The sequence below is a fragment of the Lygodium microphyllum genome, chromosome 21 (assembly GCF_053477565.2).
Source record: "Lygodium microphyllum isolate KBCC chromosome 21, Lygodium_microphyllum_v1.1.10, whole genome shotgun sequence".
Taxonomy (NCBI): Eukaryota; Viridiplantae; Streptophyta; class Polypodiopsida; order Schizaeales; family Lygodiaceae; genus Lygodium; species Lygodium microphyllum.
Window position 1 is genome coordinate 68453756 of NC_141155.1, and position 18074 is coordinate 68471829.

The following is an 18074-nucleotide window of genomic DNA, read 5'->3' on the forward strand; positions in this document are numbered from 1 at the left end:
GGTTATGCAGAACATGTAGACAATAGGAAGTCCCCCTTTGGCTATGTCTTCACCTTTGTTGAGGTGTTGTTTCTTGGATGTCCAAGGTGCAAAATGTACAACCCTTTCTACTATGGAGGCTGAGTATGTTGCAACCACAGAGGCTTGCAACAAGGCTCTTTGGTTAGGCCGTCTGGTGGTAGACCTTGTCATTGCTAATGTGGTCTCTACATTGCATTCAAATTCTATGAGTGCTTTTTAGTTAGCCAAGAATCTAGTCTTCCATGAGAAGACAAAGCACATTGAGGTGTGTTACCACTTTATACAAGAGGTCATTGAGGACAAGTCCATTGAGCTTATCAATATCTCAATTGACCGAAAACCTACAAATTTGCTTACTAAAAGTCGCTTACTGGAGTGTGTTGCCTTCCTTAGGAAGTTAATGGATGTCGAATGAGATGATATCTTTCCTCATCCTATTGTACGTATGTACCTTTGTACTTTGTTACTTTTTTCTTGTTCTCTTCTCACTAGGGGCACATTTAAGTAGAAGGTTGTTGGGGGGGGGGGGGGGTAAAGCTACATGTGCCTAGCTATCTATGTATTAGTTACATTGACAGTATGCACGTATCTGTACATTGCAAAGTGGCAAAAGTCCATCATTGTCACTTTATTCTTTATTCTTTCAGTGGCATTTGAATAAAGGGAAGGTCAATCACATATTGTGACTATTGGAGTTCCCCACATCATATGTCTTTCTCTCTCTCTTACTCTTGCTCCTTCCACCATAGCTCTTACTTCCACTTCAGGGCTAACTCCCTTCATGGGTGAGATGACATCATGGATGAGATGATGTTTTTCCTCATCCCATTGTACTCTGTATATACTTATAGTTTGTCACTTTTTTCTTATTCTCTCCTCACTAGGGGTACATTCGCCTTTAAGTAGGAGGTTGTTGGGGGTGAAGGTGTTGTGCTAGATGCCCATGTATTAGTTACACTGACTTTTAGTGACATTTGAATAAAGGGAAGGCCAGTCACACATTGTGATTATTGGAGTTCCCACATCTCCTCTCTCTCTCTCTCTATATATATATATATGTTGCTCTTACTCCTTCCACCATATCTCTTGCTTCTATTCTATCTTCTAGTTCAGGGCTCACTCCCTTCAAAAGAAGTGTATTTGAGATTGAACTCGTGCACCTAAACCATTGAGGCTTGGCTCCTCTTGCTTTTTCAAGAAAGGCTTAGTCTCTTGTACGAGGTTATTTATAATGTCATCTTGAGGTACATGTAGAATAACAAAAATTTGATACCTAAACTAAGTTATCACCTCCCTCCTCTATTTTGCCACAACACTTGCATACATTGGTTGCAACATGAATTTTAGTATCTCAGACCACTCTTGGATTGCTAGTAGCATCTACTTCTTCTAACTCCCCATAAGCTTATATTTTAGGGCAGAACAATTAAGAAAATAAACATTCAACTTAAATCACAATATGATCATTCAAGCAATAAAATCTAAGAAAATTTGAAAAAATGATAGAAAAAAAGATATTGAAGAAAGTATTTTCATAAATAGTAGGTTGACCTACCAACCCTTGGAAGAAGCATACATTTCATGGATATGTGCTACTATCCAAGAATAATCTAAATGCTTTATTACACTAGAAGGTGGATTGTCTAAATAAGCTACTCATCTATGAAATAGTCATATCCATTAAACCATGTGAAGAACAAAAGGAATCCCATGCAAGGTGCTCACACATAAAAAAGGGGCCACCCATGTGTGACTCATCACCTTCTTTGAGGATCATGTTCCAATCATAAGAGAAAATAAAGTCTTTCTCTAATTCCGTTTACACAAATTGGTTTCAGAAAATGGTCATGTCTATTGGCAAACTAGATGCATATTGAAAAATGATATTAAATCTTTGCCCTTAGTATTCAAGGGATGTGCCTAGAAATTCAAGTGTAGCACTTACTATTGATTGCCTACATGGAGCCATGGCTTGCACAAGATTAGGGTACCTCACTCCCCCTAATTCGGGCATCAATAAACAACTTGTAGTTGCAAATCTATATGTTGCCTGGTAGGGGTTGTCCTAGGATGCTTATGATGCGAAGAAACATTGAATCTTCGCTTGCAAGGATTGCTAAGAAAATTTATAAGGTAGGGTTAGGGAAATAAAAAGAACAATTGTAGGACCCACTAGCACACGTGGTAGTGAGATATTGTGTTAAACCCAAAATGGTACTGAGATATTGTGTTAAATCCAAAGTCAAGGGTTCCATTCTCACAGGTGATGGTGAAGGTACTTGGTATACATTGTAACAAGTGATTATGGCTCCACTTAGTTGGTCACTAATATGAACATCACAATGGGACCACGTGTTGAATTGGTACTCAAGGTTTTCGACGCCCTTGAACTATAAGTCTAGATGTAAGCTGTAGCATTCAATTAATACAAGTACCTATTTTCTTCTCAAAAAGACCTGCAAATGCAATAGTCAAGGGTTTGTGCACCATGGGAACACACGTTGAATTAGCAGTCAAGGGTTTGGGAGCCCTTGTACTACAATTCTAGATGCAAGCTTTGGCATTCAATTAATACAAGTACAATGGCATTGGTGACTTAATTCATCACCTTTCTTAAGTGCGTTTTCTAAGAGTTGTGTTCCACCGAGGGGGAGTGGGGGTACTGGAGCATTGCAAACCCCACTCCCACCTACTCATAGAGTGAGGTTTTGGGGGGGAGTGGGGATATGTTAACCCACTACTCCCCTTGCTAAACCCTTGAAAAAACATCGTGGGAAGGTTGGGTTAGTGGGGTTAAGCTGTTTGATTGGCGGGCGGGGGGGAACTATTGCTCATCAAAAGACCAATCATTTTTGTTTGTTTTCAGCATTAATGAGCACTATTAAAGAAATCCAATCGTCTTTGATTCTTTCAAGATTAAGGCTAGGTTCAGACGGAGGTGACAACACTGCAAATCATGACCAACCTTCCGCTTCCTTTGTGTGAACAATAAAGCGAGAGGCACAATGTGCCATAAGAAGGTAAAGAGAGGTTTTTTCTTAGTGCCAAGGGTCTTCCGAGGGGGAGGAGTCGATAGAAAGAGGGTAGGTCTGGTGGAAAGAAAAGGAAAGCCTCAACCATTTGGGAGATGCCACATCAAAAGCAAAGCCCCTTTGATATATCTCTGTCACCACTCATCTGAACCAGCCTAAATCAATCTTGCTTTACTCTCCATTCTGTGGCGCGACCCAGCCCTAAGAGGTGCCAAAATTATATTATTATGATGATTGTGATTATTATTAAGTGCGTTTTGTTATTATTATTACATTATTGGCAATTGGTGATTCGCTCACAACACAGAAACACAGGGAGAGAGAGAGAGAGAGGCTGCCATGGCCCGCGGATCTCAGTTCGGCTGCGCTTTGTTCGTCGGATTGTTACTGGCCTTTTCTGCAATCGCCTGCGTCATGGCTCAAGGTATGTTCGAATATAGTCGATTAAGCTGGTGACGATAGTAAAGAGAGAGAGAGAGAGAGAGAGAGAGAGAGAGAGAGAGAGAGAGAGAGAGAGAGAGAGAGAGAGAGAGAGAGAGAGAGAGAGAGAGAGAGAGAGAGCGCATTTGGACTTTGAGTCAGTTGAGCAGTTGCATAAGACCGTCTAATAGTAAACATTTTCATCACCAAGACGTAAATATATTCAGCAGATCCATCAAAGTGTCTATTTGAAAACACACATTTGCAAGCACATACAGAATAAGAAAATACAGGCACATATCTTATGCAGAGTAACAGAGGAAGAGGACGGAAAGACATTATCGTCATAATAATTGAGAGTCAAATCAGCTACATGGTTCACTCGATGCATGTACAGAAGAAGTTTTGGATGTTTTCCCATTTCCCTATAGTGGTCAACATCATGAGCTTCTGCAAGGGAAGGAGAGCATACCTAGCTAGGTGCAATTGGGGGCAGGGGGCTGCTGGCCCACGGCAGCTCCCTGCCCTAGCTATGAATGTGGTCCCCCGCCCCCAATCGCAACTAGCTAGGTACATACTCCCTCCACTGAAGCTCAAGATGTTGTCGTAATTCACAATGCGGGATTTGTCTTAACCTTCTTGTGGTAGATGTGTCTAAACATGTACAAACCCTAGAGGTGGACTTTCTGCAGTTCTATTATGCTGTACTGGTTTCCATCATAACATAATCTGTAAGTTATGGTGCTTCATTGACTGGGTCCTTGGTGCAGATGGCGTTGATGTGGAGGATGACGTCATAAATGGGGTGGGAGATGCAGAAGTGGGAATTGTTGGTGGGGAAGACCAAGAGTACTCACAAGAAGATCTTAAGCCGGCACCAGGTGTCAAGACTGTATTCCACTTTCCAGATCATGCCGACAAAGGTAAGCTCTCTTGTACAGGCTGAGCGGCAATAATTCATGTTTGTTTCTTTCACTGATCTGATTCACATGGCTAGCTAATTGCAACTTTCTCTGAAACCCAAGTAACTCTTTTAACATTGATGCACACAAAAGGCTCTTACTAAATTTACTCTGTGTTTTCCTTGATGCTCAGCAATCCCAGCTGGAGAACAGGGTGAAATAATTGTTGGAGTTTCAAACAACGGTGTGTTTTCTTTCATCTGCTCTTACTAGTTAACCCAGAGTGCACTGCTTTCAGTAGAGGGTATCACTGAAAGTATGTTGTACAAACAGGTGATTTGCCTTTGAAAGTTCGTCGCGTCTCAGCAAGTCTGCATTTACCCTATGACTACAGATACCTTGTTCAGAACTTCTCTGCTGTGGTGGGTGTTCCTGGCCTGTTAAACTGAATTATCCCTTGATAACAGGCAGTATTTTTTCTGACTATCTTAGCGACCCTTGTTTCAGGAATTTGGCAGTGCAGAAGTTCCTCCATCTGTACAGGCATCCTTTCCCTATGCCTTCACAGTCAGCAAGTACCTACAGGTTGCCACCCTATTCCTGCTTTCCATTAGTTCTCACATTTCATAGGAGTGCACATTCTTTTTGGTCTAGAGGCTATTCAATCTCTGATGCAGAGTTAGAATGATGCACTGAATATTTATGCTTGCTTGTTTTTGTTCCTTTAGCCAGGGAGTTTTGCATTGGCTGCTAGCATTATCTATGAAGTTGACGGTCAGTCATATGGATCAGTCTTTTACAATGGAACGATTGAAGTAGTTGAAGCCAGTGGATTTGTCAGTGGGGAGACACTCTTTCTTGTGACTCTGGGGCTGGGGATGTTGGGTCTTCTTGGAATGTGGATATATGGCCAAGTTCAAAAGCTCTCCAAGGTAAGCCATACTGCCATGTGAAAAAAACCCTACATTTAGAAGATTTAATGTTTAATGTTTGTCGGTTCCCTGCAGATAGGTGGTTGCTTGAATAGTGTGTTACCTTTTATAAATATGTTATGGAGGTTTGTGCTGGCCAAGGTGTGTCCTGGTTTAGTTGACCATGCTGGAGTGATTGGCAATCAACTGTCTGAAGATCTCAGTATAATGACACCTGGAACTTCAACCAGCAAGTACCACAGTTTCAGGATTGTAGACTGTGTGTTGAGACACGCTAATGTTCAAGGAATGCGACTACTTGCTTTTGAGAGGAAGGATGTCAGTAGCCCAGGGAATGATGAACCTCAGGCTTTTGGAATTGCCTTGAGTGATTCAATAGATGATTGTGTCAAGACTGTTCTGCCATCAGCATTAGTGTACTATGTGCATGTGTATTTATCACATTGTTGTACCTTATACAACATTTCGCCCTGAAACATTTCACCTTTGAAACGGGGGTTTTCAGCCCAAAACATCCCACCCTTAATCAAAGACTTAGTGATCAAGGGCTCAGTGAAATGTCTAACCAAAATGCTGATATGTGTATACATGTGTATTTGCCAACATATCCATGCGAATCCTTTATTGTTAACAAATAATGTCTTTGCATTTAGGTGCATGCATGCATGCATTCAAATGTGCACGTTGAAGTAAAGTATAGACCAAGTATAGGAATCAAACAAGAGATTCTTTCCCTCCATCCTAGGATGAGGTCGGTTTTTACCTTTAACTTATCGGCTTCAATGCTGGCTGGTAGCATATCATTTCAAGTGATGTTTAAAAGGTTCAGTACAAGGCAACTACATTAACGGTATTTTATGTACAGTATCTGTGCAAAACCCTCAAAAAAGTTGAGAAGACTCAGTTTTTATAAATTTCAAAATCATGTTTCAGTAACATTTCATTCAGGGCGTTCACCTCTTTTGTGTGCGAGGACAAGTGCCAGTGCAAACGTTATCATATGATTCTGCATTGAATGACACATCACATGTATGTGTATGGGTGTATCATTCTGTATATGTAATTCTCTTTAAGAATACCAAAGTGAAGCTGTTTTACTTCTGGGCTGCCTTTGCCAATTTCTTGTCATCGAGGTTTCTTATTGAATAAGGCTGCCTGTTTGGGGAAGACTTGTGGAATTATTATTTGTAATTCATCTTCCATTTGTCTAACAGACACGGAGAACAAAGAAAGTTGAGACCGGAACTCATACTGTTGAAACTCTGAACAATGAATGGCTGCAGGTGCTCTCTCTTTCTCTTCCCCCCTGCCCCCCCTCCCCAACCCAGGAAAAAAAAAAAAAACTGAAAACGATAAAAATAAAAACCTAGTCTGTGGCCCACAGTATGTGCACTAGAGTAGTGACGAACTTCAACTCATGTTAAGTCAGGTGTATGTTGTCTGTTTACTGCTGAAGCTTTGTATTGACAGGTTGATATGGTTGGGTTGTGCATGCAGGGAACTGCTTTTACTCAGAAAATAACACGAAGTATCTCACAACCCACAAAATCAAAGAGGAAAAAATGAGCTGCATACTTCAATGATCAAATCTGAATGATCATTATGTACGCTTTTTGTAGCCCTAAATCTGGTTTAGTTGTATTTATGGCAATCTAAGTGAAAGAGCTAGTCACATTGGTTTGCATCTTTCTTTTAGAGTCTTATTGTTTGCTCCTAGTAGAGCAATGCTTCCCCTCAACTGGGGAAAGTTTTTTGCATGTTTAAAAGAGTTTTTTTTTTTTTTTGACAAGGCCATCCTCTTGGTTTTATGGTCTGCCAGGGTTGGAGTAGTCGTTTGGTTGATTAAATATTATACTTAGCTTGTCTTTCTATGAGCAGGGAAAACAGCTGTATAAAATTTGACCAGCTAAGTAGAGTTCAAACAGAATGGGTTAAACTAGGGGTTTTTATCTGCCAAAGACTCAGATGACGATTGAAATATGCAGGGCCATAGATCAGATGTGCATTTGCCAACTTGAGTGGGTCTTGCAGTTGTGCAAAACAATGAGGCAGTCACATTGATGATAATGTTCAAGATAATGCTATACGGTATTTGAACTTCATGCCATTGAATTAATTATCAAGGGCTATTTATTTAAATAGAACAAAAGAGAAGAATGGAGAAAAATATGAAGAAAATTCCTATTTAGAAAGTTTTGCAGTTAATACACTTGTATTTAGCCAATCACTAATGTCAGTTTTGTAGTACAAGATTGTTAGGTTCAGGAATTGCTTTGCCACTTCCATCAAGGTTGTGGAATTGTTTCTGCATTGCTATCCTTGTAGTTATGGTGACAACCAGTGTACGTCAATATTTACGTTTTGAGGAAATTCTGGTTCTATTTGGCCAGCTTGTATCTCCTCTTTAATAAGTGTTTCTTCTCAGTGGTTGCACTTGATGTTTATTCTTTCATTGGTTTCAAGTGATGTAAGGGTGAACATGATTACAATTAGATAGATGCTCATCCTATCTTCTGCATTGACATCCTTTGGATGGCATTTAAGTTCCATAAGGAATTGATTTCTTCTTATGGTTGTATCATTGATGTAGCACCTATGGATAGTTCTTTTCTTTTTGGGTGGTTGCAATATTTAGCATATGGCAAAGTTGTAGCGAAGGAGTGTTTCATGTGAAGTTTCTAGAACATAAAGCTTGATTGAATATGCCAGTCACAGAGGGTGTACATGCTTTAGTTCATCTCCATATTTAACGTATAACATCATCTGGTTTGGATATCCTCAGTTGCTACGTTGTGGTGAACTGTAGCAAAATGTGGTACATGTGGTTTCTTTGTGCCAGGTGCTTTATGACAAGCTTGTTGATTGCAATTAGTGACTGAGTTTACACACCATTTGCATGTGGATGCGATAGATATTTGACTCTTTTGATTCATCAAAGACTTGTCAAATGCTTGTTTTTTAACTATTCATCTGGGTTATAAATTAAACATATAGCGATAGCCTGTCCACCCACAAAAATGCTAATGCTCTACCTCAAATGTGCTCTTGCTTGATTAGTTTTTTCTTGCCTCTAGGATAGTTGCAGTTGGATGGACTTGAAATTTGTGCTGTTGGTAGTGTTTTGTGTGAACTAGCCTTTGCTGGCATTGACATTTACCATGGTACCCAAGTGGGGCCAATCTCTCTTGTTTTAGAACGAGGTGTGTTCATGTTCCTAGTAAGAATGGTGTCCTTGTTCTCAGGTTTATGGCACACTCTACAAGTGGCACTAGCAATTGTCATTAAAGAGCAATTCACAACATCTGTCACAAATATAGATAGTATAACATCTATTATAAAATTGTACATAATTGTAATTAGATGTGTAAATACATTGATGGCTAGCTCTTAAATGTGTGATACTCGTTGTTGAATCCTTTTAATCAATGTTATAGATTGTGAGATGTCAATGATATGCTACTACAAAATATAACCACAAATTTTAGATTTCCAATTATGTAAATATGGCACACTAAGCACTTCATTGGAGCCTAAAATAAAGTTGCATATTGTCAAACTTTTGTACTTTGAGAGAGAGAGTCAGAGAGTTATATCAACATCTTGTAGATGCCTTGAAGGCATACAGAAGAAATACAAATATGAGTTTTAGTTACAATCCACTTAGGGGTGCCATTGGCACATAAAGAAACTCATGAGGAGGTGTCATTGGCACCAAAAAGAAAACCAAATGCTAAAGCTATCAAAGTTATCAATACATCATGACCAAAAAGTAGTTAGTGGTTGGGGCTTTCTAAACTCCATGACAACTTTGCCACCTTGATAAATTACCCATTTGTCGTAAATGCCTTTACCTTGGCAATTTTGCATAGTTGTACTTTGAGTTGTGTAGGTGTAAGTTATTACGTGATCCATAGTTTGGTTTCCTTGAACATTTTTGATTATTTTGATACTTTGACTTATCTTGTATAATTTTAAATTCCAAAGTTTGATTTTTTTATTGCTTGTGACTTACCTTGGTATCATCCACTCAATCCTTTTTCGTCTAGTATTGGCCTTAGTTTTGTCTCTAGCCAATATGTATATAAACATCCTTCTCTCTCTCTTTGTTAGTTAGTTCCTCTTGTGTTTAATCATGTCATCCCTTGGGCCTCCTAAATGTGCATGGAGTGCTATATTCTTTTTGCAGCAATAGAGCTTTATTAACCATTCCACAGATGGTGTTTGTCACATTGTGTTGATTTGTCTCCTTTTTTCATTTTTCTTTCGTACTCATTGTTTTTGGCTTTCTTTTTTGAATTTCTTTCTATGCTTCCTCTTATACTTTTGTTGTTATTTACTTGACTTCATATTTAATGTTTTTATTGGTTGTAGCCACTTTTTCACTAGCTTTTTTGCGCGCGCGCGCACTCACGTCGGCAAATCATTGAGGTTGAAACCCTTTAATGGTGAAAATTGGCTATAGCCAGAAATGTAATTGGTAGAACAAAGAGTATTTACTCTATTGCAGTATCACGTCTCTTGGATAATGGTTCAAACTTGCTACAAAGCTAATAATATTAACACTCATTCACCCACTGTTACTTCATCTATATTACTATCTTGTAGTATCATATTCCTTCAACAATGGTTCAAACACACCATAAAGCTAATCACTTGTTCATTCACCCATTATTACTCAATATACAAGCGAAGTAACATTTACTTATTTAGACGAGTTCAATGTTGTTTGACACTTGTGATAGAATTGTGCCATTGTTGGTATGACCATGTGAATTGATATGTTACCCACTCGAAGTATTTGATTGTATGTAGCATGTGTAAACGTGCATGTATATATATCACTAAACTTGATTTGTTTGTGATGTACATCTATATCTTACACATCACTTGAACATTTCTAAGTGAGGTTATCATAGTACTAGCCTTTTTTTCTTTAGTTTAAGGTGGCTAGAATCACTTAAAGGCAATTGAAAATCATAATGCTAGGGCAAAAAATTGCCATCTATCTTTTGTCAAAGGGCCAATTGTGCAAATGGGATTTTAGAATCATCATATTTGAATATTTTCTAGTTATGTAGCTTTCTATTAGATCTTATATAAGAGCTTCAAAGCAAGTAACTAGCACCTTGAGTATAGGTATTCAATTAGAATTTATTGACTCACTACAAATAGACAATGTGGTTTATAAGGGGTGGCACCATTCAAGCTCTTGGCTAAAATTGCATATTTGTATAGAATGATAAATTGAAGGGTGTAATATTCTTGTAGTAGCAATATTTTATGTTCTATAGAGGTTTCAAACACGAGGATGTACCTAGTTTTTGAGAAGACCCATCCCCAATTTGTCACAAGAAAGATGATCTCCTCAATGGTAGTTCCAATAGATCCAACAATTCGATCATTTCATATTGAACCACAAGACACCATTCTCTAATTAAAGAGCACAAAATAAGCAATCCTTTATGGTTTACATTCAAAGTTTGTGCTAGAGCTTTGGTAAACCCACTTGGCCAATGAGAAGGTGCATTGATGGGAATTTGTACAATCACTTTTGGTCATACATAATAAAGAAGTGAGAGCATGGAAGATCTGGGTAGAACCTAAAGCTACTTAAAGATTATAATGTGGATAAGTAAAGGATGGTTGAGCAAACAACAAACTATTTTCCAATTGATGCCTTAAAAGTTCAAGCTTTATAAGAAAGCTAGAAATTTTTCCAGTGTAGGTTTTTAACACAATTTCCAAATCTTCTCAAATACCAAGAATATCTAAATTAGTAAAGTTGCCTACAAGCAATGTGTAATCAAAGGGTAAATGTAGAATTATTCAATAAATATTAGTTAAAGCAATATCTCTCTCCTCAATTGTTGACCCTCCCATAATCTCTTGAGTGATCCACAACCATTTTTCTTATTTCACTTTTTGTCAAGTACTTACCTTATTCTTCATGCCCAATGGTTTCTTAAGCTATTGTCCTAAGGACTCTATAGTTTTTGCACACAGGCTTGATAGTGTGAATACAAGAAAATGTCTTGCATTTATTAGAGAATTTGTTAGAAATGAGTCCATGGCCTATACCACACAAAGAGGACAACCTTGTGTCACTAACTTGTGATTAATATGGCTCTCCTTTCTAGCTCCATTGCTTAGAGCTTGGTTGTGTTCCAACTATAGACAGTGACCTAAAGAGTGGTGTTAAGAATAGCGCAACCCAAGCCTCCTCTATCATAAGCCAATCCTTTACGCTAAACTTGTTTTTCCTAGAAAAGTGTAAGGCCTTTGTTTCCCTAGCTCTCCTAGGAACCTAACAAGAGCTTATATCTCTAGCAGAGCCTATCAGAAACAATGGATCTTACCATGTGATCTAAACAACATTAACTCCTACCATGCCACTTGCTCTCTTTCTTTGCTGGTGTCAATGTATCAAACCCCCATGTGCCTAAGGTCTCTACCATATAAAATCTCCTACATATATCCAATAATTGATGAGATGTAAAGTCTAGCTACAAGTGGTCCAAAATTTTCTCCCATCTAATTGACCATTGGGGCATTGATGCAACAACATCAATCCAATGAGCATATTCTCCACCCAACATAGAAAGACTTAAATGTCCATCCTTAAGACTAGAATGCCCCAATCTTATATTGCTTGTGTCCTCCCCCCCTCCAAAACACACACACGCACGCACGCACGCACATGCATGCAAACCCTTGCATGAATTTGTGTTAGCTATTGTAACAATGAATTATAATAAAGTCTATCCAAGTAGCAAGTTCTTTAAATGGAAACAACCTTTATTGGGAGATGTGATTCTCTTGGAGCATGACAATCTATTAATCCCCCTAGTGGTGTCATGTGTAGACTCTACCTCTCACAATCAACCTTGTTGGTACAAGTGTGTACCAAATCCTAGCACATACCATAAGAGGATCCTCAATGTGTGTGGGTAAGTCTCTATGATTGATGCACTTCTTTGTTCATGCCTGTCTCTATTAGCTCAATTGTAAAACCACTCATCTCCTCTTTGCTCTCTCAATAGAATCATAAGAAGATCCTCAATATGAGTGGATAAGTCTCTATGATTAATGCACTCCTTTGTCCATGCTCGTCTCTAGTAGCTCAATTGTAAAATCACATCTCCTCTTTGCTCTCTCAATAGAATCGTATAGTGTAGGATATCCTTTCATTCAATAAAGTATATCCTTTCATTTAATAGGATCATTTAAATTCTTATACTCCAATAGCTAAAGGTCAAACTGTGCATCCTTTCTCTCCGAAAGAGATGGAGCTACAACTATTGCCTATCAAGTGGTTGGGACCTTTGAGATTGGAGCATGGGAAGAGGTTGTGTCATCTAGGTCACTTTTAGGAGTGAGAGATAGTAGTCTGCCCTAGATATCCTAATGTCATGTGCGCAAAACAATGAAATGACTATCAACTCCTCCAAAGCTCTAGTCTGCCCTAGATATCCTAATGTCATGTGGGACATAGCCAAGTAAAGAACTTGGGACTATAGCTCTTATTGATGGGCAACAAGGGGATCACTTGGAGACCATGGGAGAAAGGTCATGTACATCGATGTGCCATGTGCAAACCTAGGATAAGTAGGGAACAAACTATTTGTCCAAAATTGGAAATAAAACGATGATTGTGATACTATTTCCCAATATAAGTAGCCATTGCTCTAGACCCCCTATCAAAAAAGTATCCTTATGTCTCAAAAGGTAGCAAGATGGTAGCAAGTGACACTCGAGATTGTTGAGGACTATTGAATTGAACCTTGAAGCATACCCTTCATAGGGACGCTATTGTTGAGACCCTAGTAAGAGAATGCACAAGAGCCAACTACATTGTATCTTTTAATGTGCAAAGCCATGGACAATCACCTACCAACAATTGCTAGAAAGATTTGATGTATAGCTACCACTTTGTCCCCAGTAGTGAGCTCTAGATTAGGGGGAAAAAAATAATAATGCATTACATTGGTTGAAGAGCAAGGGAGGCAAAGTGATGTCCTCTATTGGTAAATGAGGACTCTGTGTTGACTTGAATTTACATTTGGTCCATCATTGGACTTAAACATTGAAAAGAGATAAGGAAATGAGAAGCTTGAAGCCATAAAGAGTAGGCAAGTATACAACAAAGGTGAAACAAGAAAATAAAGTAGATGCCCATTTAATTTTGAAGCTCTTGTTTGCAAGCGAGGTCAAACAATAAAAGAAAGTAGAGATTGAAAACTTGAAGTGAGAACATTGTGAATGGAGAACTTGATTTGTAAGACCACACGCTTGAAATTATTGCATCATTGGAGTCAATATGCTCATAGTTACTCCTTATAAAGCTTCAACAAAGATATGGAGTGAAGGAATGCATTGGTAAGGTCAAGTCTTGAAATAGTGGCAATTTTGGAGTCAACACACTTGCAACCACTCTTATATACCAATCCATGTAAACCTATAGACTTGATACATTTGGATTCAAAAATCATTTTGATTTAACTAAATACTATTTTACATTGTACACCCACATAAAATTTGATCAAAGTGGAATAATAGCGAAGAATAGTTTGCACCTTATGATCATTTGTTTTGTTATATGGGCCTTGATCATTTGTTCCCATTAAGTCACAGTTGTTATTTCTTAAGTGAAATAAAACCTTACATGTTTGAAATCTTTTTGTTATCAATATCAAAATGAATGGAGTAACACACAATGCACTATTTTCTCCCACTTATTAGTTCTTATAAATGGAAGACCTTGCCATCTTTTTGCTTTATATCCTTATTGAAATACTTCAGTTTTATCATTCCAACACATGCACTAACATTGAAGAAATATCAACTACATTTAATAAATCCCTTGTTTCACCAAATTTTTTCACACCTTTATGATTTTATGTTGTCATGTTTTATTAAAAAAGGATGTGCCTTAATGAAGAGATATATTAATGTAAAATATCTACATCAACCTAACATCATGCCACAACGGGTCGGATACTACTCATACCAACTACTGCAATCAAAGTTGACTAGCAATCTTAAAAGAGACTCTAGCTTCACCTAACCTCTTAAATAGGACCTTTAACTCCTAACATGCCCCCCACCCATCCTTTGCCACATCCACACCTTCCAAAGAGGATAGCAGTTCTAGAATTGAAAAATCTTCATAGCAATAAGGCTCTAACTACATTCCAATCACACTTAGTTGCCTCATTCAATTTACCCCTATCTACCCTAATAATGCTCGTTTCCATGTAACTTGTAAGCAATTCGTGAAGACTCAACTATCTCATAAGCTTAAAATTGTTCTTCTAGAGCACCTTAGCTTCATTGCAATCCTTATGTATGATATCTTCCTCTTAGTCTTGTACTAAGGTACAAAATAGGAAAGGCATGATGGAGCTAGATAATGAAATCTGTAGTAGTATATAGCTTATAAGCTCCAACATTCTACAGTATTTTTTTCAATTTGGCTATTAGAGTACTCTCCCAAAAAATTATTAGTCTCCTCTTTCAAGTTCTGAAATTAGCCCTACAATCAAAGGCCTTCTAATACATTATCTCTATTCCTCTTTCACAACAAGCTTGGAGCTATAGAATCCAGTAGCACTCTTTCAACTTCTTGAGCACTTCATTAGGATCATCCAATTGGAACTTGACATGCAAGTCTTAGGTTGTAAAAAATCGGAGATGGATAATGGACCACACATCCCTCCATATTTGTGTACCCTTATTGTAGAGAGCTAAGGAGATATTGGGGTTGACAAAAGTAGAGAGAAACCCTCGACAAAGGGTTCCTCTTGAAACCACATTAGTTTCTCAAGCCTTGAATTAGATCTTCCATCCTCATCTCCAACCTAGTGAGTGCCCTTAAATTCCCCTTTCCTTACAATGAGAACCTATTGAGTGGCTTCAAAATGGGATGTGAAAATTTCTAGGATTTGCATAAGAGGACATCTTTCCATACCCAATCTCCACCTAGCAACTGACATGGCAACTGACAAGTGGTTATCCAATGTCTCTTAATCAAGCACCATGGGTGCATAAGCTCCAACCTTCTAAATAGAGAAAAACATATTTTGTTAGACATTCAACGGTTTCAAACCTGCCCCTCTCATCTTTCAACATTATCAGCTACTCTCAAGCTATGGCATGCCAAGAGGCCTTCCCACCATAAGTCCACACAATGCTCCAAATCATATGCTATATTTTGGACCATTTCATTTTGCTAAAAGGGAACAGAGTTAGGGGAGCCAAGATGCTCTTAGCAAAACTAGTTTTCGATCCAATCTCAGGGCATGTTGGATCACTCAAAAAATTTCCCATTAAGACACTTTTGCATTCATTCCAAGTGCTATTTGAGAATGGTGTCCAACTCCCAAAGGTCAATCCTAACCCCTGAAGATTGACCCATTGTTTATTTGTTTGAAGCCACACTCTTCCCAAGTAAAGGTCTCATCTAATTGGGCAAAAGTAACATAGTTTTGTCTTTGTTGACCTTGGGATTAGAGGCAACTACAAATTGCTCATAGTTCTTAGTAAGTTTCATAGGACTCTTTATTGATAAAGGAACACCCCCAAATACATCCTTCTTGTACTCTTTGATATGTGTTTGCAAGTGAAGGTTCTATAACCAAGGCAACGAGGATAGGTGCAATGAGGCACCTCTATTGAAAAAAGGTAAGGTGCATAGCACCAACTTCTTGTAGAACCTTTAGGATGAACAACCAACTAGTGTGTTCATAAGCTTTGTTGAAATCCATATTCAATAGGATGAAGCTATCTTGAATCCTCTTACCAAAAAACAAAACCAATTTATAAGTTTAGGAATCATGATTTTGATACACAATGCCATAACCTTGGAAATTATCTTATTTGGCAAGGAGGAATTCGAGGAAGATGAAAAGAGGTACAAGGCCCCATAGCTTGACATGTTTCCCATTTAGTTCTATCATGCTATTTGGAATGCATGTTGTAAGGATGTTGTTTAGCATTGTATGGTATCACCTTGTTATTTCTCTCTCAATTAGTTATTACTACCTCAATGCTAAATTATTTCTCAATGTTTTATCCTCATTCTAAAAGGAAACTAATAAGTCCTCACACAATTTAAGTTAATAGACCTACTAAAATAGCCTAATTTGTACAAGGCTATTTAACTATACTACTAGATGTGATGACAAACCTATGAGAGTGCACAATGGAAGAGGAAAACGAACATGGAGAGAAAAGATAGTAGAAAGAGAAGAAAAATATGCATTGAATCTGAAATGAATGTTGAATACAATGGCAGATTGATTAGTCCCTGCATGAAGCCCAAAGCATCTATGAGGGCACTGAACTAGGTTGGAAAATGATGACACCATTGGAGATGGTGATAAAGACAGAGTGTGCAATCAGTAATCCGCAAAGGAGATAGAGAACAACATTGCAATTTGAGAGGGCACTTGTAGAAGATAGAAGAGAACGAGTTGCCCTTGTTGCCTGGTGCATGCTAATCGCATGAAATGATGAAAACTATTGACTGTTGTAGTGGGGTTGACTTGTTGATAGTTGTCCAACGGGTAGAAAAACTTTAAAAAATGCTAATCTGATAGGTATGGGGCTGACCACAACCATCTGGAGTAAATCCTTGACAAATAGGCTACACAACCTTTGGCAAGACATGAGAAATTGCTACATGCATAGTGTGAAGACACCTAAACCGATTGAAAAAGAAATCCATGCTCTAGAAAGAGTTACATGTCAAAGATCTTAATGATCTTGTTTGACTCAAATTGAGATTCATAGGCAAGAGTTAACAGTGCACGACAAGGATAAATGCTAACCAAACCCAATCCCTATCCCTTGGGGACTTGAACGCAGGCCTTTTCACTTGATGAATGACTCTAAAGGTGTTATACTCACACAATTGAACCCAATTAGGGAGTCACTAGAGCTCTAATAGTGTCTCCATGTATGATGGGAAGGTAGGACTAAGGATAATCTTTTGGTGTTTTTTGTGGACATAACACTTGCAAGGGATATAATTTTCCATTTTATTCGGTGACTTCACGAGTCTCAATGAAAAAGGACTGGCTGTGTATATGCATTCTTAGTGGTTCCTATTATTATCACATTATCATTTATAGATGCCATGGTTGTTATTGTTTGCATGTACCCAAATAACTAAGTATTGTATAATATTTAAGAGACTACTAGCCCTCACTTGAGTGAGCCCACCAACTTACATCAAAGATTGGTTATTAGCACAATTATTTTCCTTCAATGTAACATGGTTTCTTAGTTATAATTTTAACAGCTCATTATCATAGTTCTTCAAGCAACACGACTATGTCTAGGGTCAAGTGAAGCAAGTATTCAAATTTATTACAATATCAATCTCTTGCTTATGTGACTAGCTACAATGGTCTTATCCATGGTCAAGGGTCATCCACTGCGTGCTACACCCAAAAGGTCCCCATGACCAATTCTTACTTTAATAAGTCTCAATGGTAACTAGACAAACATATAATGATTGAAGTCTCTATCTTACTTTCATATTTAACTCTTTTATGAACTTCATTCGTTCAAAAGCTCACCACTAATGCAAAAGCTTTCGCAATATCATCATCAATGAGGTTTTAGTCATGTCTTAGTGATACAAAGATTACCATTAAGTTAAAATACTTGCCAAGTGCTAGCTGAACTATTACTTCTTTTAGACATCTTGCTTTTTCAAATGCATTAAATGAATGGCATAAAAAATGCCACATACTGAGGGATCT

The 18074-nt window shown here is 38.1% G+C and overlaps 1 protein-coding gene across 2 annotated transcripts; it reads left to right on the plus strand.

The window, feature by feature from the left end:
* Nucleotides 1-3220: 3220 nt before the first annotated feature.
* On the plus strand, nucleotides 3221-7686 carry LOC148018116 (translocon-associated protein subunit alpha-like). Of its 2 annotated transcripts, XM_087662107.1 has the most exons (10): nucleotides 3221-3261; nucleotides 3369-3477; nucleotides 4244-4396; nucleotides 4569-4619; nucleotides 4709-4797; nucleotides 4883-4960; nucleotides 5104-5307; nucleotides 6522-6590; nucleotides 6805-6911; nucleotides 7293-7686. In XM_087662107.1, the coding sequence occupies exons 2-9, from the start codon at nucleotides 3393-3395 to the stop codon at nucleotides 6871-6873; spliced, it is 798 nt and encodes a 265-aa protein (XP_087518233.1). In that variant the 5' UTR covers nucleotides 3221-3261; nucleotides 3369-3392; the 3' UTR covers nucleotides 6874-6911; nucleotides 7293-7686. The 2 variants fall into 2 exon arrangements, with proteins under 2 accessions (XP_087518233.1, XP_087518232.1); XM_087662106.1 differs by lacking the exon at nucleotides 3221-3261 and having other exon boundaries at nucleotides 3322-3477; nucleotides 7186-7686.
* The last annotated feature ends 10388 nt before the right edge of the window (nucleotides 7687-18074 follow it).

Bases quoted from the DNA above. Each gene is read 5' to 3' on its own strand.
- LOC148018116 (XM_087662107.1), top strand. From the start codon at position 3,393: ATGGCCCGCGGATCTCAGTTCGGCTGCGCTTTGTTCGTCGGATTGTTA. The intron at 3,478-4,243 runs GTATGTTCGAAT...TCCTTGGTGCAG, and splicing joins CGCCTGCGTCATGGCTCAAG to ATGGCGTTGATGTGGAGGAT. The intron at 4,961-5,103 runs GTTGCCACCCTA...TTGTTCCTTTAG, and splicing joins CAGTCAGCAAGTACCTACAG to CCAGGGAGTTTTGCATTGGC.